The following is a 26,083-nucleotide window of genomic DNA, read 5'->3' as shown; positions in this document are numbered from 1 at the left end:
GAACAGGCGTTTGTGATGTTTGTTACCAGTTCAAAAAAACCCAGGAAATAAATGAAGATTTCGGGCAACACACACAATCTTTTGAAGATTACGAAAAATTAAGAAAACTTATGCTATCAGAAGATAATGTATTGTGTCTGGAATTTGATTTTGGACAAAATTTGCCAATGCCAAAATATGATTACTGACATATTTAACAATAAATTAATTTCTAATGGTAGTAACAAATGGTAATAAAAACCATTCAAGTTTTTTTAGATTTAAAAATTTTTAAATTCACAAAAAATTTTAATTTTTGTAGAAATTTCCCTGACTTTGAATGAAATTTTCTGAAATTCTCTGACTTTTCCCTGACATTTCCATGACCAACAAAATTCCCTGACTTCCCTGACCGTTAGACACCCTGTGAAATGTATTCTTCTCCCTGTTATAAAAATATTATTTTCTTAGTAATGAAAATACTTCGTTTTTTACAGAATCGAAATATTAATTATTACATTACTAATTTATTACAATTAAGTACAGAAGAAATTAAAGGTCAATTTACAGAAAATTTGACGTAATCAGAAAATTATTTTTAGTATATTTACACTCAGAAAAAATATTCTTGCAACAACCACATTTTAGTTAAATATTTAAATATTGTTCATTGATATATAGTTCAAGAAAGGTTTGTGTGAGCCAACCAAACTTTCATTTATCTCTATTAAACATTTCACTATTCCACTGTACACAATTTTCTTTTTTTTTTTGAATGAATAAGAAGTAATCATTTAGTTTAAATATCATTGTTTTAAATAACAAAAAAATTGAATGTTACACAAGGTTGAAAAACTTACCGAATTTCTGGCTGCTTTTCTTATATTTTGTTTCCACGAACTTTCATTTTTTGCTCTTTTTCTCGAACCACTTTGCACACTACTTTCTTCACTCATTATTATAAAAAATTATTTTATATGATATAATTTGTAAATTATATAATTATTAAAATTTTTTTAATATAGCACAGATCATCACAAAAAATACAGAAACTAGTTTTTTCTTACAATGAAATAGACAGAGCTCCTTTGTTTACATATACACCAAGTATCATGCATCATAACAAATAAGTCTACGTAACACGTATCAATAAAGACTATTAAAAACACAAGTTTCTTTTAAAAAATACTACACTACTGACATTTAATACTGTAATTACACTGGAATAATTATTTTGTTATAATATTTTATGCAAGTAGGTAATAATTATATAAAACATAAATATTAAAAGAATGTGAAAAATGTCAGTGTTCAAATTGCCAACCTTCGCGCAAAGTCGACGCGTCAAACGTGGTAATCAACGAGTGGTGCACGCTTTCTTAAAAATTGCATAGCTCTATTATTTGTTAACCAATTAATTTGCAACTTTCCAGAAAACTTCCTTGCATCTAAAGGAACAAATGTCTCGCGAGAAGTTTTCTCAACTTTGCAGTTCCCTGGAGACTTTTTGTCACCAAAGCTGAGAAAGTGAGGTTACGTACAGGTCTCGATTTGCAATTAAAAATTACTAAATAATAAATTATTTTTAACTTTTTCGTCATATTGTCGGCTTCCTTATTCCTAAACGCGTTTACATACCAAATTGCAATATAATCCGTTAATATTTGTCCAAGTTATCACGATTTATGTTTTAAAAGTTTATTAAATTTGATACAAATTTTTTTTCAGTTTTTCGCTTTTATTTTTTATAATATTTGAGTTGCAGAAAAACTTCAGAGGAAAAAAAAGTTGCATCTTTTTACTCTCTATAATGTAGCATATTTAAAAAATTAAAATTTTAAGTTACCATTTTTTTTACATTTCGACTGTCTTGCCTGGTATAAGAGCTTCCAGATGAGTTCAGATCGAGTTATACGATTCAGCCAATCAATTTAACCTAATACGTAATAAAATCGTATTCCTTATGTCAAAATGAATCGATGGGTATATATAAAGTATATATTTGATTTAAATTTAAAGAATTAATGACAGTTAAATCAAAAATTCACGTTTTAGCTAAAAAGTTATGTGTTTAATTAAATTGAAGTTTATATATATATATATATATATATATATATATATATATATATGGCGGATCCAATATAGCAACTATAATTTTTAAAAAATGTAATTTTGTTATTAATTTTATTATCTGGGTGATGATATGATATGTCTTCCAAATATTTTAGTGATTTTTTTTACTGTAGAAGTTTTCTACTAAAAATTAGTTATGTTTACTAATTGGAGTAGGGACGTTTCGTTCATGCTTTTACTGTTAATTAGTAGTTTTGTACTAATTCAGATTTAGAGAGCATGGTTGCTGATTTCAAAAATAATGTCAGTTTTTAAATGGCATATCTTAAAACACCCAGATAATAAAATTAATAATAAAATTACTTCTTTTTTTAAATTATAGTTGCTATATTGGATCCGCCATATTGAATTTTCGAAAACCAATTTCAAATTCGTAATCAGCGACCCCAAAAACCCCTGAGTAAAAAGTTTCAGGCAAATCTGATAAACTTGTAGAAAATCGTCATATTCATCATCATCATCATATTCGTAATCATTGACCCCCAAAAGCCCTAAATATATCTTGTCTGAATAATTCAACTAATTTTTTAAGCTTTGACAACAACTATTATTTATACAGTAATTAAATTTATTTTACAAAAATATTTTTCACCAGTATAAAAACGAAACTTTAATTCATATATTAATTCATCTTTCATTTTGAACCGAAGACGAAAATGTAATTTTCATATTCAATCAAATCAATCAAAATAATCTTTTCTGAGCCCCTCGATTTAATACTCCCAAGTTAACCTTCAAACATTTAATAAATCTTCGGGGAATTTTCGATGCTGTGTGGATATAATTGCTATCAGAATCTTTAAATGATTAAATATTTTAATTAAAGTCGCTTTTAATATTTATTTCTAATTTTTTTTTTCTGTATTAAATGTATTCGACGAGTTGTTCAAATGAAGGAGAGTTCCCGGTTCCTGTTCATTACACGGAAAAAAATCTTTATCTGGAACAGCGATATGTTTCTCTATATTAACGAATACTTTCCCTGTTTTAGTGAAACATTTCGCTGTTCCAATGAAACTTATCTTTGTTTCAGATAAACATTTTTTTCCATGTAGTTCAACAGAAGTCAACACGCTTGCGCCATATTGTCACTTCCGCTTGCCCTGTCTGAATAGGCCTATGTCTGAAGGAAAATACCACTTGTGCCATAACCTCAAGCACTATTTTATTACCGTTACCATATATCTGCATTCAATCCACAAATTGTTTCCAATCCCTAATAAACACCCAGTGATTTGTAAAATGGTCATTTTTAAGACTTAGGATTGTTAATTTAATGTTCAATTTGAGGGAGTATTTCTTGTCATTTCTCTATTCCAGTGGAGACAACCTAGAGCCTATGTCCGAGTTATTATACATTTTTCTCGACTTTAATTAAGGGGTTAAACCACTCTAGAGCGTCAAAAAAAGGCCTAACTTTAGAAATTTTTTTCAAGAAAAGTTTAAATGTACTGAAAAATATGTTTACATATCTTTATTAGGTACACTTTAAAGAGAAAAAAAATATACTTCATTAATTATTTTTTTTTAAAATATCAAATTTACAGGTACGTGATAGGAACCCTTTCTGAGAGGAATCTCGTCGCGGCCGAAAAGGTTTTAGCTCCAATTTTCATCCTAGAACAAAAAACAAATTTCTTTCTATTTTTACATCTTAAAAGCTAGAGAAAGACGTAGGGGATTTTTTTTCAATTGATTTTTGCAAAAATGGCGAACATTTTAAGGAAAAACCGAGTTTTTTACTTAAAAAATTGACACTAAATTGTTTATAACAAAAAAATATGCAACATAAAAAAAAATCCGTACGTCTTTCTCTAGATAATGTTATAGAGAAGCTACAGTTTAATTTTTAAGTAAATCGGTTGAGATTTGTAAAAGTCATGTTTCCGGCCAGTACAAAAAATGTAGTTTTGAGAAAAACGAGTTTAAAGTTTTACTTACGACTTTTTGGATATACCTTCAATCTGCAATGCCTGCGCCGTATAATTGACCTTCCAAATTAAAAAGTGTTTCGACTTATAATTGATATTGTTTCTTATTCTATACACCCTTAGGCGCCTTTTAAAGCAAAAAATTTTTTTTTGATTTTTTGAAAATTCTAGAGTGGTTTAACCCCTTAATATCTTTGATTTTTGAGAAATCATAATTAAGGGAGTCGAGTTCGTCACTAAACTCTCGGAGGTTGACGGCATGGAAGACAAGGATGAATATTATAGCAAAAGGAAGCAAAAAACTGTGTAGTTTACTTTGAGGTAACTACTTTTTCCAGCAACTACGCTCCTGGCGCTCGATCGCCTTGGCGCAGTAACATATGTTGCCTTGGAGGTTATCGGCGGGGTAAGTGGGGAAGGCAGACGACGCATCGTGCCGGCAATGTGGACTTTCTTCACTCTCTAGCTTTTTGGCAATCATTGGCGAAAGTCGCTTTTCTATTAGTATGAATTATCTTTTGATTAAATATTGTAAAATTTTCGTCATGAAGGTGTTTTGTTGGCGTTAAGGGGACATTCCAGTTCAAAACGGGGAAAAAGAAGGCTTTTTTAGAATGTATTTTTAAAAACAACCATGACATTTATTCAGAAATTTTTGTTTACATGTTATAAATAACTTATTGAAGAATATGAAAAAAAAAATTTTTTCACTTGTAGTCCAAGATGGCGGCGATGTACACATTTTCAAAAATGTTTATTTTTTCATGGGTGGATCGATTCCGAGATTTCTACAACAGATATATGGATGGAACCTGAAAAACTGGAAAATTTCTTTTTCCCTTTTTTTCTATAACAGAAAAACCCTAAAAAAAAGTAGGGGACGAAAATTCCACTTTTTTGAGGTTCCATCCATAGAAAAATATCTAACGAAGAAAATATTTTTTATTTTATGTCTCCCCCATGAAAAATTAACATTTTTGAAAATGTTGTACATCGCCGCCATCTTGGACTACAAGTGAAAATTTTTTTTTCATATTCTTCAATAAGTTATTTACAACATGCAAACAAAAATTTCTGAATAAATGTCATGGTTTTTTAAAAATACATCTTGAAAAAGCCTTCTTTTTCCCCATTTTGAACTGGAATGTCCCCTTAAGGACCTTTTGGTTGGACTTTTTCAAATCTTTTGTAAAAAGAAAAGTGAGTAATGTCGAAACACTTGTAATTTTTTTTGTGTAAAAATGTAAAATATTAAATTTTCTTATAACGGTCAACCGATCTCGTGTTCGAACAAATTGGTGTTTGAGTATTATTTCTTTAAAATAATGCTTTATTTGTTTTTCTCTAATTAATTTATATTTTTTTGTAATGCCTAAATTTAGAATTTTGTTAAGTATCTTTTTTGATTTTTCTTACACTTTGCTCGAACACGTGTCGGATTTTCAAGATTTCTCTATTTTTTCATTTTCTTACTTTTTTTTTGTATAATTAAAATTATGAAATTGGATAATTTTGTCCCTAATTTAATGTTGTTGTTACCAATCTCTTAAAATTATTCTTGAATGATTCTTAAATGATTCTTGAATGTGAATTTCTCATAAAATTTATTTTTGATCTACCATTTTATTGATTTATTCATTTTTTTGGCTTGATCAGAGAAATGCTAGAGCCAATTTTCCTTTGTAATTTTATATTTTTTTAGTTTTATGATTTCGTGAGTATAATTTAAATAAATAAAATTTAAAATTAAATATGTATTTTTTTTAAATGGTACACGGAGAGAAATTTATGCTACTGGGTAACATAATGATGTTAAGGGCAACCATATTTAGTGCTAAATATACAGACAGCGATATATATTGTAGTATTTACTATCAGATTATTATAGAAATTTGATTGTACAATTTACAATCTTTGATGTTAAAAATGTTATACGATCAGAGATAGCTATCAGTACTATCAAAGATATACACTATTAATATAATGATTTTAACAAAACTAAAATGTAAATTGTGAGATTTAAATTTTTTAATTAATACGCTTTCTTAGGAAATGGCAAATCATTTAAATAATATTAAAATTAATAAAAAATTAAAAAGTTAAAAAAAAAAATTAAAATTAATTAAAAAGAGTATGTCTATTTTTTCACTCCCTCTATAAAAAAAAAAAAAAAAGTCAATTGAATTTGTATCATTTTACTAATTTTTAAGTTTAAAAAAAGTAAGAAAAAATATGTTTAAGTTTTTTTTCCAAAAAAAAATTTCAATAAACACATGTACATTTAAATACAAACGAAAAAAAACTTAGTTGATTTTTGTAATCTTGAAATTTTTTAAAAAATTTTAAGCGAGGTCCTGGTTTTGGTACAATGAGTGATTTTGTATCATTGTCCAGTAAGTAAAACGATTCTTCATCAATTTCACCGTCTACACAACGCAAAATTGTTTTGAGGTTATAAACACGTTCACACTTCAGTCTTCGCTAATTCAATCAAAATAATAAACCTACATCCAAAAGATGGAATCAAAGATTCCATATTCCACGACATTAATAAATTTTTAACAAACTCGTCCATTTTTTATTCACAACTTTTTTCACTATATATAAACACGTGCGTGAAAACACAAGGACCGCAATTGAATAGGCGAAGTATACACCACAATCAGCGCATGCGCTCACATTTAATTTTTACAATATTTGATAGTAGTGACTACAATCCAAAAGCTAAGATATTTTACGTCTTTGGGTAACATCTTGGATAGTAAAATGTTGATAGTAGATTCTTGTCAGTAACACAATGATGGTACCTTGTACAATCTTTCTTTTTACTATCAAATTCTTACTATCCATTTCTCTCAGTGTATATTTTCTTCGCACTCCGACGATCTATTCCTTTGGTAATGTGACCCTGACTAGCCAGCAAATTTAATATCCCCTCCTTTTAAAAGCATTTCACTTTTCTCAATATTGCAGCTAAGTTTTAGTTTACCTTTTTAGTTATGGGTTTTTGATCCCGCAATTTTGACTTTTTGGGTGTTCGATCCCGTATCTTGGAATTTAGTTCCATTTTTAATTTTAATTGTTTTTAAGCTAAAAAAATTTTCAATGGTTTATATGATATATAAATTTAATTCTTAAGGTTGAAAAATACCAAATTTAGCCCATTTATAGCTAAATATAGGGGAGACCGGGGCTAAATATTAAACTGTCAAAACCATTAAAATTCCGTATCTCTTAAACGGAAATTGCAAAAGGAGTGCGTTATATTTTTAACCAGTCACTTGTCAGATTTACTGGACAGTACCTAGAAAAACTCTCCAGTGACTGGTCAGTAATAAGTTAAAATTTCTATCTGGGAAAATAAAGTAAATTTAAATCAGAATGTTAATTTACTACGTCGATTGTGAATCAAATTGTAAATTCAATAATTTTTATATGTTCAATATGCCGCAATATACTAATTTTAATTTATTATTTAAGTAAATATTATTTTAATTTCTTAATTTAAAAGTGGGTTCTGAGTAGGAATTACCAACTTGAGAGTGTGATTTGAATGGGATATCCTAATTTTAGGAAACCCAGTTTGGCGCCCAATCTCAGATTGGGCAACTATGGAATATTTTTCATACGAAAAGTATTTCTTTTAGTGAAATTACGCAAATATAGTACGTTTTATATAATTATGTAGTATAAAGTACAGGTTTATATAGAAACTCACTTTAGTCAACGTTTTTCATAATTTTCTATCAATTCAAGAAGTTAAAAAATCAAAATTCTTAAAGTAAGTTAATTTCGTTTCATAATTATCAAACGTGTATTTAATTCATTCGATCGTATAATGGTGTACTAAAAACACATTGGAGGGGTGTCATAACCGGTTTTAAATATTAGTTAAACGAAGTCATCCAAGTCTTTATTACATTTTAACTGACCTACAGAAAGTATAACCTGAGGTAGAATATAAGTTTAGAGATCTCAGTTTAGAAAAGGGTATAAAGAATTTATTTAGGGAAACCCTCAGAAACGAGTTCAAGAATAAATTTTCAATACATTATAAAGATATGCCAAAATTCCACCGCAAAAAAATCAATTACCTCTTATTTAACGAATATTTATTTTAAAGGCTCACTTAAGTTTCGCCCTAAACATTTGCTCAAGTGCGGACATTTAAATATTTACACACAGTTGGCTTTAACCTTGAATAGGTTTTTCGAAAATGTGTCAACATTCGGTTAACGCAGATTTGTTGAAAATTGTCCTAGGATTCCAAATTTTTAAGGCCGGAAATAGTAGCATAACCTGTTTTCGAAATAAACATATATCATTTTTTTAAACAAAAATTGAAAGAACCCCGCACCATATACATGGGAACTTGGGGTCCGGTGAAATTTCTTGCAACTTTGTAATTTTGTAGTTCTTGACCTCCTGAACAAAAAATGTAAATAGCAAAATTTTAAAAAATAGGCAGATTTATTAATAATTAAGGATTAAGTTTAAAAAACATTATTAAAACCGAAAAAAATTCAAAAATGAGTGAAACCAAAAGAACTAAATAAACTTTCTTAAAACTCGTTACTCGGGGGTTTTCGAGGTACCTGATTACGAATTCGATGGCAATTTTTGAAAATCCAAAATGGCGTATCCAAAATGACCGACAAATTTTTTTAAAATACATCGAATTTACTTGAATTTTGTTTCTAGGGGTTTTCGGGATCGCAGTTTACGAATTCTTCAACAGTTTCTGAAAATCCAAAATACCAGATGCAGTATGACGGAAGAATTTTTAAAAATTATTTTTATTTACTTAAAACTTGTTACTTGGTGACTTTTTAAGCCTCGGTGATTAAAAATTCTGTTTCGGTTTGTTCAATAGTTTGTAGTGAATTCGATGTATTTTAAAAAAGTTGGATCCGCCATTTTGGTTTCTCAAAAATTGACATCGGATTTTTAATCAGCGACTACAAATCTACTTAATCAAGCGACTTTATATAGTTCTTTTGATTTTAATCATTTTTAATGTTTTTGCCTTTAATCATAATTTTTTTTAAACTTATAAAGTCGTCAAGTAACAAGTTTTAAGTGAATAAAAATAATTTTTTAAAATTCTTCCATCATACTGCATCTGGTATTTTGGATTTCCAGAAACTGTTGTCGAATTCCTAATCAGCGACCCCGAAAACCCTCCAGAAACAAGATTCAAGTGAATTCGTAATCAGCGACCTCGGAAACCTCCGAGTAACAAAGTTTAAGAAAGTTTATTTGGGTTGATACCAGATGCTATCTGTACAAAGAAAAATTATAAAAATAAAAAAATTATTAACGAATCAAATTGACCGTACTCGTATAGTCTCATAGTGAAGAGTTTCCTCATTATTCGTAAAAAAATTCCCGACATTTGCTACCTTGAAAGGTACTGAAATTATGAAATATAATTTTATGTAACTCACGAGAAATAAATAAAACAGGCAACTGGGTAAGGAGTTTCCTCACCATGCGATTGACGGAGGGTTAAGGGAGGAAACTCGTGTTTAAATTAAAAATATTGCAAAATAACGGCGTTACAGGCGTTTAAAAAAAAATTATAAAAAATTTTGTTTTTTTAAAAAAGCAGCTTGTCATGCAATAGCTAGTAAGTTAAAGACAATTTCTGGCAAGTTTCAAGAAAATCGGTTAAAAATTGTCTAAGATGCATTGCACGCACGCGAAAAAACACGTTTTTAGAAAAACTCGTTCAAAGTTTTCGATACAAAAAAGTAGTGTTTTAACTATTGCCTTAACCAGGTTGGAAAAACTTGTATAAGATCGTGTACACGATCTTGTGCATGATCGGGCACCTATCTTGAACATGTTTATTCAACAGGTCATGTTTAAGAGCAGCAAGTGACTGATTTTGATAACTCGTAAATATCGCTATCGTCGGAACTACAATCATAATTTTTTATTAATATTTAACCATTTTTTTAAGCAACTTAAGTTGAAGAAACTAGGTCAAAAATGAAAAAAGTCCACCATTTTTTTCATCGAAAATAGTTGATCGTAGTTCCGACGATAGCGAAAAGTTTACTTTTTAAGAAAATATACACGAGCTTGGATTTCGTGAGCTTGATTTCTTTAGTTATCATGAATAGACATATGCATGTTCTTGTACAAGATCGTTGTTCCAATTCTATTTACACAGTTCATATCAATTTAAACCTATAAAATAGAGTGGCCGAAAATGGTGTTTTTATATTTTTGCCATACCACTTTTGGACGTGGGCTTTTTTTTTAATATTTGAGGTTAGTTTCTTCAAATGAATGTTTTTACATACATATTTATCCTTCATTTATACGTACAAAAGAAATTAACAAAATATTACTTTTAATTTGAAATAATAATTATTTATTTACAAGTGATGTTGTCACGATGTTTATTATAAATCTTTAAAAAAAATTATTTTTTTGCATCATTGACAGTTGCATGTGGTTTTTAATTAATCCATCTGAACTTTTCTCAAAAGCAAGTGAAAACATGATTGACAATTTATGTTAGAATTCTATAAATGTCCCTATAATCTATTACTAATTTTAAGAAATTTATTAATACCAACATAAATCTGAAAGTGGCCACGACTGGTACCCTGGAACTTTTAAACAGAAAGATGAAAAAAATTTGACCTACATGTTTTCGAAAAAAACCTATATGTTTTTTTGCTCTTTCGAATGGTGCAAAAATTTTTTTAAAAAAACGGGTCAAATTTTTAATTTTTTGTAAAAAGATGTGGTGTTAACCCATTAAGATAAGGCAGTTAGGGGAAGGGGAAGGTGGGGGAATTGGAGCCTCTTAAGGAAAATGATTAAAAAAAAACCAACTTATATTCTTATAATAAAATATTGTTATGGTCATTTTTAACTCCTTTTGTTATTTCTCTTCAACCTCATCTATGGGGTATTGGGATAAAATGATATAATTTCTGTTTTCTTTAGATAATTTTTTATTTTGTCAATAGTTCTCGATAGATGAACATTTTACAAAGTATGTATTTGAGGCGTTTCATATGAGAACGACATATGATGTCTCAGATTTTCCTTAACTTTTGGGTTTTGAGAGACATTTTGGTGTTAAATAAGTATGTAAATTTTGAATGAAAATTTTTTAATATTTTTAGAGATATTTGCATTAAAAAATTGTTGTAACATTTTTTTCTTTTTCTTATAACTTTTGTTCTTTTGATCCTACAAAAAAAAGTTCTAAATGTTTTTTACTCTAAAAATGTTAAAATTTATGAAAAAAATTATTGCAATAAAAAATTATTAAATTTCAATTAATTTATTTAAAAAATAAAATTTAATTTTACATTTTAAACATGTTCTCCCTGTTTCTCAACCCTGAAAAAAATCATGAATGAAGTTGATAATGTAATAAAGACTTCCTGAAATTTTAAGCTTGGCGTTATTTTTTGTTTTCGAGATAAAAATCTTTAAACATTGAAATGCATGGATTAAGCGCGCAAAACGATCATTGTAAGAGGGGCCCATCATTTAGCGCGCCGGCGCGAAGATCACATGCGGTGCGAGTTCTTGATGGGCCCCTATACAATGATTATTTTGCGCGCTCAACCCCTACATTTCAATGTTTAAAGATTTCTATCTCGAAAACAAAAAATAACGCCAAGCTTAAAATTTCAGGAAGTCTTTATTACATTATCAACTTCATTCATGATTTTTTTCAGGGTTGAGAAACAGGGAGAACATGTTTAAAATGTAAAATTAAATTTTATTTTTTAAATAAATAATTGAAATTTAATAATTTTTTATTGCAATAATTTTTTTCATGAATTTTAACATTTTTAGAGTAAAAAACATTTAGAACTTTTTTTTGTAGGATCAAAAGAACAAAAGTTATAAGAAAAAGAAAAAAATGTTACAACAATTTTTTAATGCAAATATCTCTAAAAATATTAAAAAATTTTCATTCAAAATTTACATACTTATTTAACACCAAAATGTCTCTCAAAACCCAAAAGTTAAGGAAAATCTGAGACATCATATGTCGTTCTCATATGAAACGCCTCATTTAAGACATAAAAAGACTTACAGCTTCTTTAGTATTAAAATCTCCAATAATAACACATGTTAGACAATAAAACACAAATATGGATTCTTAGCAATTAAATATGCAATAATATCAAATCTTGTAAATGAATCTTTTTCAATTTTCAAGCAAAAAAGAAAAGCCATATCGAGGTAATGAAACGCTGCTTCTGCTGGATGACACAATTCTCCCATTACCCCAAAAAATTTTCACAGGCGCCAGGCCACAATTTGAAAAAAAGAAAAAAACATAAACGTCATTTGTCAATTTTGACCATGTATCACAGTTTATTTTTACGTTTTTTTCTGACGGATTATCAATTAATAAATCTATTTTGTTTGCTATTATTTTAATTATGCAAATTATTTTAAGTAAAAATCTCATATAATTTGTACAGAAATTAGGAATGTATCTTCTAATTGTAGACGTGTTTAATAGAATAAAAGGACACGGCAGATTTACTGTACGAGTTAAGATGAAGTATTTAGTTGATGGTCACGCAAACCACCAATAAAAACAGCCCTGGGGCCTTTTAAGTTGCCAGATATTTAACCTAACTGGATGAACAGATAATGTAGTCTCAAGGCGAATACTCGGTGGATTCTGCGCACAGGTGCTTCTCTCCATCTTTCTCCTCCTGCTCCAATGCCAGTTCTGGACCATCATTACCAAGATCACAACTTTTACACTTTCTTCGAAATTATCAAGAAACAGATTAAACTTCTTTTATTTCACATTAGCACAGACGAGATTGAGATTAATATCTCAAAAATGAAGATTACATTTTCCATACACAGAGAGACTTTTCCTATGAATTTTTCTTAAAATTAAATTTAGAATTTCCAATATTTTTTTGTAAAGTCGGGATATATCAACTTTTACTTCCTCCCCTCCGAAGAAGCTTTGTATTCGTAACGATTTTCGATTTTTTAAAAGTGGGTTATATGGGCTCATTTTTATCTAGAATGCAAATATTTGAAGTTGTAAACAAATGTCCAGATGTAGCTATATATGTGGCACTCCACGTGAAGTGATCGGGGTTGAAATCTGAAATGTCTGGGATCTGGTTAACAGTTTGCACAAACTGAAGTCCTATTAGATACAATTACAAATACAAAATATTTATTAAAAATTTAATTTATTTTAACAAATGTAAAAACTAGAGCGGGTCAAAGTTTGGACTTTTTTAATTGTCAAATTAAGTATTTACTTCTGCAGTGCGCCATCCATGCGCGTCGTAGGGCTGTATTATACTTACATTAATTATTATGTATTACATAGTTCTTTAAAACTTTATTAATGATTACTTTTTAACGCTCTCTGCATTTTACAGGGTTGAGAATGTCATTATTTTAATGCCTGCATTACGCTCGTTGTTTAATTTTCTAAATAAGTTAAGTTCTAAATGAATATAGGAAGAAATTTAAATTTTAAATGCTTAAACTTGTAAAGACGAAAGATTGTAAATTTTTTATAAATGCAGAGTGTGTTAAATAGTAATCATTAATAAAGTTTTAAAGAACTATGTAATACATAATAATTAATGTAAGTATAATACAGCCCTACGACGCGCATGGATGGCGCACTGCAGAAGTAAATATACTTAATTTGACAAGTAAAATCTGATTGTCCCACTTTTTGAACTATACATTTTTTTAGGAAAATACTTGAGCTTTATGAAAAAAAAAAATTAAAAAGGTACATTTTGTAGAAAAATAAAATGTATTTTCTCCAAAAAACGAAAAAATTTTATATAAAGGGCTTTAAACTTACACATTTTTATGTGTACATTATAGGAAAAATTTAACAAACATGATAGGAAGTTGTTTTAATTGAGTTTTTTTTTTAAATCAAAATGTTTTAAAAAGTGGACTTTTTTCTTAAATCGAGGTACTGAACCCTCGATTTCAATGCGAGTGTAACTCGTACTTGTCCGATTTTTGATGAACATACACTTTTTCAATCTTCTGTAATTTTTTTCTTTTGTATGAACAAAAATTTTATTTGAATAATAAAAGTTCTTTAAAAAAAATCAAAATTTGACCCATTTTTTAAAAAATTCAACTAATAATTTATTTTTTTCAACTTTTGACCCTTTCTATTTTTTTTTGAAAATATTTTAGTTTGAAAACTGAGATTTTTTCCCAAAAAATATGTCATTTCCAAGAGGTCGTTTTTTTGTTTTCGAGTAATTAAAAAAAGCGTAAAAAAATTCACCTAGTCTGTCGTGCAACTCATGTGTCGTAACGCCTGTCTATTCGTTAATGGTTTTCGCTTTAATTTTTACATTCTTATGATAAATAAGGAAGTATTCATTTTGGTCGATTTTGACCTTCTTCTAATTCCAGTCAATCTCCACGTTTTGAGAACTCCTGATGCCAAAAAAATAGATTTTGAAAACCTGTCCGTTTGTACACTGAAAAAAAAGTTAATTGAATCAAGTTAATGCATTTACTTGAGGTACTTTACTTGAAACAAGACGATATTTTCTTATTGGAAGAAATTTATTTTCTTGAGTCAAGTAATTTTGAGCATTGAGCAAACGTTCTTGAAATAAGAAAATATGAGTTTCATACAAGTAAATATATCTTACTGTTTCAAGCGAAATGTTTTACTTGCGTCAAGAACAGAAAAAGAATTGAGTCAAGAATATTATTTTCTCATGTCAAGTGATTTATGTTGAGTATTTTATTTTCTTGGGTCAAATCTAATACTCATAGTCATGATCCAAGAAAATGGAAAGATTAATAGAAATATACTTGTTTCAACTTGATTAAAATTTATATTGTTTGAATTAAACATTAATCAATCCAAGTGTTTAATATACTTTAAGCATTTTCATATTATATTGTTTCAAGAACATTCAATTTCTAGAAATAATATTATATTATCTTAAATGAAATAATTTATTTTTTCAGTTGAAATAGTACACTGAGAAAAATAATTTCGTAATAATAAGAAAATAATTTAGTTGAGCTTTTTTAGTTGGCGTTACTAAAATATGGTTGTCACAACAGAATAGAAAGTGGCAATAAATCGGGAAGTTTAGTTGGCTCTACCAAAAAATATATTTGAAGCTTTCATGTTTACGAACTAAATAGTTTGGTTCCCAGTACTAAATAGCTGACATGCTGTATTGCGCACGCGCTCTTCTCGTAAATATGGCATCGCTTCCCATTCACGGGATGTCAACATTAACCATATGTCGTTCGCGTCGTGAAGTTTCAGTGTTGAAGTTTTTATGTTTTTCAGACATTTTTTAAAAAAAAAAGTTTGTATAGTGAAAATAAATAAATAAAACTTGTTACAAGAACGAAAGTTTTTTTCCAGCTTTTATACATTGTGAAAATGATTTAATCTCAAATTGTTAGTAGGATTCGTAGAGTAGTGGTCAGCGTTCTCGACTAGCGTTGCGTAGTCTGAGGGTTCGAGCCCCAGCAGTGTTAGGTTTTTTCCGCGATAGAAATTAATTTAAGTAGGCATAGGTAGGTTATATAAAGAGAAAAGGGTGAAACAAAAAAATAAGTTGGTTGAGAAAACAAAAAAAAAATTTTCATTTAACTAAATTTTTTCTTTTGCTTAAAAACAATAAGTTAGTTGTGCAAAACAAAAAATTTGGTAGACCGAACAAAATGATTCAACGAAAAAATTTAGTAGCCCGAACCAAACGGATTAGTTGCACATATATCAAATAAAAAATTTGGTAGAGAGAACCAAACTTTGGTAGATGATACTAAACATTTTTCTCAGTGTAATATAATCTTGAATGAAATCATTTTTTTGTTTCCTTGAAAATATTTTTTATTTAATTCAACGCTAATATAGTCTTGAGTCAAGAAAATAAAGTAAATACTTGTTTTAACTTGATAAACACATAGTTCTTGAATTAAGAATTTAGTATTTGGCAGAAGTAAATATGATATTATCGCAACCCAATATTTTATTTTTCCGAAGTACAAAAAAGTATTCAATCAAGAATATTAGGTTATTAAGCAAAATAATAAAATATTGTCTGAAGAATTTTCATTTCTTGAATCAAATAGTTTTATTTATTTGCTTTGAATTAATTTTTTACTTAATACAAATCCCGTATTCTTGATCCAAGAAAATATTTCTCTCCAAATGGATGTGAAACTTAAATAGGAGTTTTTGAAAACCATTAATTGAGTCAGGATGACATAGTGGTCTACGATACTGCCTTTGGTGTGCGCAACTCGGGTTCAGTTCCTCGGACCGTGAAAAATTTTCATTCAAGGTGTACTTGTTTTAGTTGTGTTAAGTATTAATTAAATATAAATATGTATGTAAAATAAACATTATTTAAATAAATAATAAAAAATATGAATGTTAATAATAAATAAAAATGTTTTACTTAAGAATTAGACATGGTGGGATAAGGAAGGGGTGTAGGAGGGGGGGTAAATTCAAGTAAATATTTACTTGTATTGGAAAAATATTTTTTTGGTTGAACTCCATAAGTTTTCTCAAGTCAAGAAAATATTTTCTTGAGTTAATATATATATGATCTTGACTTAATATATTTTACATTTCTTAGAAGTCAATAAACTTCTTAGACGAATTCCATATTTTCTTGGACTCACAATAGAAATAATATTTTGATTTAAATCTTGTCTTACTTGATCCAATATTGCAAAGATTTGAATAAATCAAATGAAACAATTGATTTGACTACATATATTCTCAGAACAAGAAAATATTTTCTTCCTTTTATGTATTTTACATTTGTTAGAAGTTGATTAATATATTGCTCGAATTCCATATTTTCTTGGATCAAGAATATATGCTCTCGTCCCAAATATACTATCTCAAGACAATCGTTTACTTGAACCAATGCCGTAATTGACTTGTCCCTATTCAATTCCACGGTTTACTTGAAGCAAGTAAAATTTTCTTAATTCAATACTATTTTTTTTCAGTGTATCTCGTCTGCCTGTAGACACTTTTTGTGCCCACGATAATTTAAACAAATCTTAACGAACCGCTCTAAAATTTGGTACACTATTTCAACATGTAAAAATGAAGTCTGAGTTCGTTGGACAGACTAATCCGCCCAAAAATTATTCAAATTTTAAATTTTGAAAAAATTCAATTATTCTCAATTTTGAAAAAAATTTTTATTTATTTTTCCCTTAAAATACTTTAAAAATTAAACATTTTTTCCCTTTAACTGTTTTCGATACATATTAAAACAAAAAAGTTATCCAAAATTTAAATTTTGAAAAAATACAATATTTTTCCATTTTTTTTTCAATTTTCTACTAGAGTAAGTGTGTCAGTTCCTGCGCGATTTCAGTTAAGGTACCATTTTTATAGAAAATAAAATGTTTATATTGAAAAAAGTGAATTTTCGGCTGAACAAACTAAAAGTTCGTATTATTTAGATTCTTACACAAAAATTAAAACCCCACACTGAGAAAAATAATAATGTAATGTTAACAAAATAATTTGGTTCTCCAAACCAAACCGTCTGAATGCTAAATTGCGCATGCGCTGTTCTCGTAAATATGGCTTCTTTCTCTGTTTACGGATGTCACACGTTAACCATGCTTCGCACTTCGTGTCGTCCAGTTTTATTCAAGTGTTTTCGGGATTTTTATGTCTTTCAGAAATTCGGTAAAAAAGTGTGTGTAGTGATGCATATCGAACAGAGAGAATAAAGCTTGTTAAAAGAACGGAAGTTTTTCTCCAGCCTGTATACTTTATGAAAATAATTTACACTCACATTGTCACTAGGATTCTTAGTGTAGTGGTCAACGTTCTTGATTTGCGTTGCGTAGTCTGCGGGTTCGATCCCCAGCAGTGTTAGGTTTATCCGCAATAGAAATTAATTTAAGTAGACATAGGGTGGTAGGTAATATAAAGCGAAAAGAATAAAAGAGGATAACAAAAGTGATAAAATTAAGTGAAAAATAAAAAATATAAGTGTGAGCCAAAAAATAATTTGGTTGAGAAAAGAAAAAAATTTTTTTCATTTAACTAAATTTTTTGTTTGCTTAAAAACAATAAGTTAGTTGTGCAAAACAAAAAATTTGGTAGACCGAACAAAATGATTCAACGAAAAAATTTAGTAGCCCGAACCAAACGGATTAGTTGCACATATATCAAATAAAAAATTTGGTAGAGAGAACCAAACTTTGGTAGATGATACTAAACATTTTTCTCAGTGTAATATAATCTTGAATGAAATCATTTTTTTGTTTCCTTGAAAATATTTTTTATTTAATTCAACGCTAATATAGTCTTGAGTCAAGAAAATAAAGTAAATACTTGTTTTAACTTGATAAACACATAGTTCTTGAATTAAGAATTTAGTATTTGGCAGAAGTAAATATGATATTATCGCAACCCAATATTTTATTTTTCCGAAGTACAAAAAAGTATTCAATCAAGAATATTAGGTTATTAAGCAAAATAATAAAATATTGTCTGAAGAATTTTCATTTCTTGAATCAAATAGTTTTATTTATTTGCTTTGAATTAATTTTTTACTTAATACAAATCCCGTATTCTTGATCCAAGAAAATATTTCTCTCCAAATGGATGTGAAACTTAAATAGGAGTTTTTGAAAACCATTAATTGAGTCAGGATGACATAGTGGTCTACGATACTGCCTTTGGTGTGCGCAACTCGGGTTCAGTTCCTCGGACCGTGAAAAATTTTCATTCAAGGTGTACTTGTTTTAGTTGTGTTAAGTATTAATTAAATATAAATATGTATGTAAAATAAACATTATTTAAATAAATAATAAAAAATATGAATGTTAATAATAAATAAAAATGTTTTACTTAAGAATTAGACATGGTGGGATAAGGAAGGGGTGTAGGAGGGGGGGTAAATTCAAGTAAATATTTACTTGTATTGGAAAAATATTTTTTTGGTTGAACTCCATAAGTTTTCTCAAGTCAAGAAAATATTTTCTTGAGTTAATATATATATGATCTTGACTTAATATATTTTACATTTCTTAGAAGTCAATAAACTTCTTAGACGAATTCCATATTTTCTTGGACTCACAATAGAAATAATATTTTGATTTAAATCTTGTCTTACTTGATCCAATATTGCAAAGATTTGAATAAATCAAATGAAACAATTGATTTGACTACATATATTCTCAGAACAAGAAAATATTTTCTTCCTTTTATGTATTTTACATTTGTTAGAAGTTGATTAATATATTGCTCGAATTCCATATTTTCTTGGATCAAGAATATATGCTCTCGTCCCAAATATACTATCTCAAGACAATCGTTTACTTGAACCAATGCCGTAATTGACTTGTCCCTATTCAATTCCACGGTTTACTTGAAGCAAGTAAAATTTTCTTAATTCAATACTATTTTTTTTCAGTGTATCTCGTCTGCCTGTAGACACTTTTTGTGCCCACGATAATTTAAACAAATCTTAACGAACCGCTCTAAAATTTGGTACACTATTTCAACATGTAAAAATGAAGTCTGAGTTCGTTGGACAGACTAATCCGCCCAAAAATTATTCAAATTTTAAATTTTGAAAAAATTCAATTATTCTCAATTTTGAAAAAAATTTTTATTTATTTTTCCCTTAAAATACTTTAAAAATTAAACATTTTTTCCCTTTAACTGTTTTCGATACATATTAAAACAAAAAAGTTATCCAAAATTTAAATTTTGAAAAAATACAATATTTTTCCATTTTTTTTTCAATTTTCTACTAGAGTAAGTGTGTCAGTTCCTGCGCGATTTCAGTTAAGGTACCATTTTTATAGAAAATAAAATGTTTATATTGAAAAAAGTGAATTTTCGGCTGAACAAACTAAAAGTTCGTATTATTTAGATTCTTACACAAAAATTAAAACCCCACACTGAGAAAAATAATAATGTAATGTTAACAAAATAATTTGGTTCTCCAAACCAAACCGTCTGAATGCTAAATTGCGCATGCGCTGTTCTCGTAAATATGGCTTCTTTCTCTGTTTACGGATGTCACACGTTAACCATGCTTCGCACTTCGTGTCGTCCAGTTTTATTCAAGTGTTTTCGGGATTTTTATGTCTTTCAGAAATTCGGTAAAAAAGTGTGTGTAGTGATGCATATCGAACAGAGAGAATAAAGCTTGTTAAAAGAACGGAAGTTTTTCTCCAGCCTGTATACTTTATGAAAATAATTTACACTCACATTGTCACTAGGATTCTTAGTGTAGTGGTCAACGTTCTTGATTTGCGTTGCGTAGTCTGCGGGTTCGATCCCCAGCAGTGTTAGGTTTATCCGCAATAGAAATTAATTTAAGTAGACATAGGGTGGTAGGTAATATAAAGCGAAAAGAATAAAAGAGGATAACAAAAGTGATAAAATTAAGTGAAAAATAAAAAATATAAGTGTGAGCCAAAAAATAATTTGGTTGAGAAAAGAAAAAAATTTTTTTCATTTAACTAAATTTTTTGTTTGCTTAAAAACAATAAGTTAGTTGTGCAAAACAAAAAATTTGGTAGACCGAACAAAATGATTCAACGAAAAAATTTAGTAGCCCGAACCAAACGGATTAGTTGCACATATATCAAATAAAAAATTTGGTAGAGAGAACCAAACTTTGGTAGATGATACTAAACATTTTTCTCAGTGTAATATAATCTTGAATGAAATCATTTTTTTGTTTCCTTGAAAATATTTTTTATTTAATTCAACGCTAATATAGTCTTGAGTCAAGAAAATAAAGTAAATACTTGTTTTAACTTGATAAACACATAGTTCTTGAATTAAGAATTTAGTATTTGGCAGAAGTAAATATGATATTATCGCAACCCAATATTTTATTTTTCCGAAGTACAAAAAAGTATTCAATCAAGAATATTAGGTTATTAAGCAAAATAATAAAATATTGTCTGAAGAATTTTCATTTCTTGAATCAAATAGTTTTATTTATTTGCTTTGAATTAATTTTTTACTTAATACAAATCCCGTATTCTTGATCCAAGAAAATATTTCTCTCCAAATGGATGTGAAACTTAAATAGGAGTTTTTGAAAACCATTAATTGAGTCAGGATGACATAGTGGTCTACGATACTGCCTTTGGTGTGCGCAACTCGGGTTCAGTTCCTCGGACCGTGAAAAATTTTCATTCAAGGTGTACTTGTTTTAGTTGTGTTAAGTATTAATTAAATATAAATATGTATGTAAAATAAACATTATTTAAATAAATAATAAAAAATATGAATGTTAATAATAAATAAAAATGTTTTACTTAAGAATTAGACATGGTGGGATAAGGAAGGGGTGTAGGAGGGGGGGTAAATTCAAGTAAATATTTACTTGTATTGGAAAAATATTTTTTTGGTTGAACTCCATAAGTTTTCTCAAGTCAAGAAAATATTTTCTTGAGTTAATATATATATGATCTTGACTTAATATATTTTACATTTCTTAGAAGTCAATAAACTTCTTAGACGAATTCCATATTTTCTTGGACTCACAATAGAAATAATATTTTGATTTAAATCTTGTCTTACTTGATCCAATATTGCAAAGATTTGAATAAATCAAATGAAACAATTGATTTGACTACATATATTCTCAGAACAAGAAAATATTTTCTTCCTTTTATGTATTTTACATTTGTTAGAAGTTGATTAATATATTGCTCGAATTCCATATTTTCTTGGATCAAGAATATATGCTCTCGTCCCAAATATACTATCTCAAGACAATCGTTTACTTGAACCAATGCCGTAATTGACTTGTCCCTATTCAATTCCACGGTTTACTTGAAGCAAGTAAAATTTTCTTAATTCAATACTATTTTTTTTCAGTGTATCTCGTCTGCCTGTAGACACTTTTTGTGCCCACGATAATTTAAACAAATCTTAACGAACCGCTCTAAAATTTGGTACACTATTTCAACATGTAAAAATGAAGTCTGAGTTCGTTGGACAGACTAATCCGCCCAAAAATTATTCAAATTTTAAATTTTGAAAAAATTCAATTATTCTCAATTTTGAAAAAAATTTTTATTTATTTTTCCCTTAAAATACTTTAAAAATTAAACATTTTTTCCCTTTAACTGTTTTCGATACATATTAAAACAAAAAAGTTATCCAAAATTTAAATTTTGAAAAAATACAATATTTTTCCATTTTTTTTTCAATTTTCTACTAGAGTAAGTGTGTCAGTTCCTGCGCGATTTCAGTTAAGGTACCATTTTTATAGAAAATAAAATGTTTATATTGAAAAAAGTGAATTTTCGGCTGAACAAACTAAAAGTTCGTATTATTTAGATTCTTACACAAAAATTAAAACCCCACACTGAGAAAAATAATAATGTAATGTTAACAAAATAATTTGGTTCTCCAAACCAAACCGTCTGAATGCTAAATTGCGCATGCGCTGTTCTCGTAAATATGGCTTCTTTCTCTGTTTACGGATGTCACACGTTAACCATGCTTCGCACTTCGTGTCGTCCAGTTTTATTCAAGTGTTTTCGGGATTTTTATGTCTTTCAGAAATTCGGTAAAAAAGTGTGTGTAGTGATGCATATCGAACAGAGAGAATAAAGCTTGTTAAAAGAACGGAAGTTTTTCTCCAGCCTGTATACTTTATGAAAATAATTTACACTCACATTGTCACTAGGATTCTTAGTGTAGTGGTCAACGTTCTTGATTTGCGTTGCGTAGTCTGCGGGTTCGATCCCCAGCAGTGTTAGGTTTATCCGCAATAGAAATTAATTTAAGTAGACATAGGGTGGTAGGTAATATAAAGCGAAAAGAATAAAAGAGGATAACAAAAGTGATAAAATTAAGTGAAAAATAAAAAATATAAGTGTGAGCCAAAAAATAATTTGGTTGAGAAAAGAAAAAAATTTTTTTCATTTAACTAAATTTTTTGTTTGCTTAAAAACAATAAGTTAGTTGTGCAAAACAAAAAATTTGGTAGACCGAACAAAATGATTCAACGAAAAAATTTAGTAGCCCGAACCAAACGGATTAGTTGCACATATATCAAATAAAAAATTTGGTTTGGAGAACCAAACTTCAGTAGATGATACCAAACAGTTTTCTCAGTGCATAAACATCGATTATTTAAAAAAATATAAGCAATTGAAAATAATATTAAAAGCGTCTAATGCTGCACGTTTGAGATAATTGCTGTCCGTCAGTCACTGCGCGAAACAATTGCTGCGCGCCAGTTGCTGCTTATAATTAATTAGTGCTAGTATAACACTGCGGATTATTTTTAAATAAAACTGAGTAATTTATTTTAATAGACTTTCAATTAAATTCATCAAAAACTTTATTATAAATAAATATTTATTATAAAACAAAATATGAAACACGTTTTTATAATATTAGTTACACTTTTAATTTTAAATATTTATGAAGTCTTTTCTTCCAATAATTAAAATAAATCAGGTAAACGTAAGGTTTTCGAATTTATTTCTATTTAATTATAATGCTTAAGTATCATCAAAAATTAGATTTAACAAAACAGAGAAATGAAATCTTTGTACATCCAAAAGGAAAAAAGTTACAGAAGATTGAAAAAGTGGTTGTTGTAGAAATAAAGAACAAGACTTTGTTCTAAATAACGTGATTTATTCTAAGGTAAAAGATAATTGATTTATAGAGTGGTAACACGAAGTGTTTATATTATGAGAGTTGACTTTCGACTGACTAATAATACATTTTGAGTATATTCACACATTCTTGTATAAACACATTCATACAAATATATGAGAGATTCTTTTTCAATCGCCCCAGCCCAAAAAGTCAATGTTCTGGGATTGGCTTCATACTTTAGTAAATTGTTGTCCTATATGATAGTAATAAATTCCTAAAATATAAACTCATTAAAAAAATATTTGTAGAAAGTAGAGGGGGTTGAAGTTTTGACGTTAAGGGTGACATTGTCATTTTCAAATCCGTATAACTATGATAAAAGTTTATGGATTTTAATTTATCTATAATGAATTTTAATGCATTTTTCACGTACTTTTCAAAAATGTATACGAAATTAAAAAAAAAATTTCACCCCTTTTTTTCAAAATCAACTCTTATTTTTCGATTTTCACCCCTTCGGCTATTTTTTTTTATTTTCATTAGAAAGCTGAGGTTTTTTTCCATGAGCTATGTAAATATGAAAGTGGGACAACAATAATTTTGTGAGAAATATAATATTAAAGTAGGCGGTGCCTACCTAAATCGTCAAAGATGATCTCCAGGTATACCCGTTATCTGCGACCTGGTTGTCCAAGTGTTAAGGATATTTCATCAAACCTCAAATATGAATGCCAAAGCCATTAAAAAAAATTCGAGATAAATACTCAGCGAAGATCCTAAATTATACCAATCATCGGCAACCTGGTTCTGTAGGTAAAAAATTACCATGGATTATTGTGCGGTTGTTAGTTCTAAATGTGCATAAAAAATTTCAGTCCTCTAGGACATAAGCAAATCGTTTAAATTAAAATTTCAGATTTTGACTTTTGCAAAACAAATTGTTTATAACAATAACACTGGTATTAAAAAATTATTTAACCATAAAAATCGTGTTCAGCATAAGAAATACATAAGGAACACTTATCTAGGTCCTTTGAAATATAAAATGTTTCAAGAAATCTATTTCAATTAGTAGTAAAACTTTAAACGCGTTTTTCTCGAAAAGTTGATTTTGGTCGATAGCACCATTTTCTCAGACCCGGTCACATATGTAATATATTACATAATATTATAAATGATAAAATTAATAATAATTATTAAATAATTATAATTATAATAAATTTTAATAACACAGCCCCACAAAAAAAAGTGTTGCGCGCGGCAGACCAGACTAGTCATTTCCTGTATATTTTGACGCGCTGAACACGAATCCGAAGTCTGTTTTGTTCCATCACGTCAGGATTTTTTTCTAACCTCCAAAAACCTGTCGGATTTTGAGAGGTAGGCTATTTTTTTTAAATTGATGGATTTACTTCAAACTTGGTATCTAGGGGTTTTTTGGGTCGCTGATGCCGAATTTGAAGTTAGATTTTCAAAATTCAAAATGGTGGCTCCAATATGGCGGACGATATCGACCCTTCAAAGGTGATAATTCCGCCCTTACACACGAAACTAGGAGCAATTAAACAGTTTGTCAAAGCCTTAGATAAAAAAGGAAACTGTTTCAAATACCTGGAACAAACGTTTCCAGAAATCTCTGATGCGAAACTAAAAGAAGGGGTTTTCGACGGACCACGTATTCGCAAATTGTTAAAAGATGAGCAATTTATCACCAAGATGAATAAAAAGGAGAAAGCCGCATGGCTTAGTTTTAAAGCAGTTGTCGAAAATTTTCTGGGTAATCACAAGAGTGAAAATTGGGAGCAAATAGTTAGTGATATGATTAAAAACTTTGGTAAGTTAGGATGCTTAATGAGCAGAAAGTTGCATTACTTCGACTCGCATCGGTATCAATTCCCTAAAAATTTGGGAGATTACTGTGAAGAACAAGAAGAACGATTCCATCAAGATCTGAAAGAATTTGAGCGTCGTTATCAAGGAAGATGGGATGTAAATATGATGGCCGACTACTGTTGGATGCTGAAAAGGGATATTGTACCTGGAGGCACCAATTTGAAAAGAAAACCATTACACAGATCCTTTGAGGACAAAAGAGTGCGCTACCATAAAAAGACGTGAATACCTTACCTATGTATATAAGAATTTCCATTTCTAGTTTTGAAAATCTAACTTCATATTCGCAATCAGCGACCCAAAAAACCCCTAGATACCAAGTTTGAAGTAAATCCATCAATTTTTACAAAATTCGTCCGCCATATTGGAGCCGCCATTTTCAATCCTACTCTCACTCAACAATTTTTTAATATCACCCTCTCTCATAATTTTTTCATTCTCGCTCTCACATTCATTCAAGAAACATTTTTTGAGTGAGAGTAAGATTTTGAAAAAATTTTGAGTGAGGGTGAAAATTTTTTAA

At 28.7% G+C, this 26,083-nt stretch overlaps 2 protein-coding genes across 2 annotated transcripts in view; one reads left to right on the top strand and one right to left on the bottom strand.

Moving 5' to 3' along the window:
- Window positions 1-26,083, top strand: part of LOC127291624 (protein jagged-1-like) — a 436,579-nt gene that overhangs the window by 68,725 nt on the left and 341,771 nt on the right. The gene's annotated exons all lie outside the window — the stretch shown is intronic.
- Window positions 14,263-26,083, bottom strand: part of LOC127291625 (uncharacterized) — a 45,147-nt gene continuing 33,326 nt past the window's right edge. The window contains exon 5 of the mRNA XM_051320825.1: window positions 14,263-14,533. Within this exon, the coding sequence (XP_051176782.1) occupies window positions 14,456-14,533 (78 nt within the window). The 3' untranslated portion in view covers window positions 14,263-14,455. The remainder of the gene's footprint in view (window positions 14,534-26,083) is intronic.

This window comes from Leptopilina boulardi, unplaced genomic scaffold (genome assembly GCF_019393585.1).
Source record: "Leptopilina boulardi isolate dan_hultmark-lab unplaced genomic scaffold, ZJU_Lbou_2.1 LbouV2_149, whole genome shotgun sequence".
NCBI lineage: Eukaryota > Metazoa > Arthropoda > Insecta > Hymenoptera > Figitidae > Leptopilina > Leptopilina boulardi.
The sequence above is the reverse complement of the archived record's forward strand: the minus strand, read 5'-3'. Positions and strand labels throughout refer to the sequence as shown.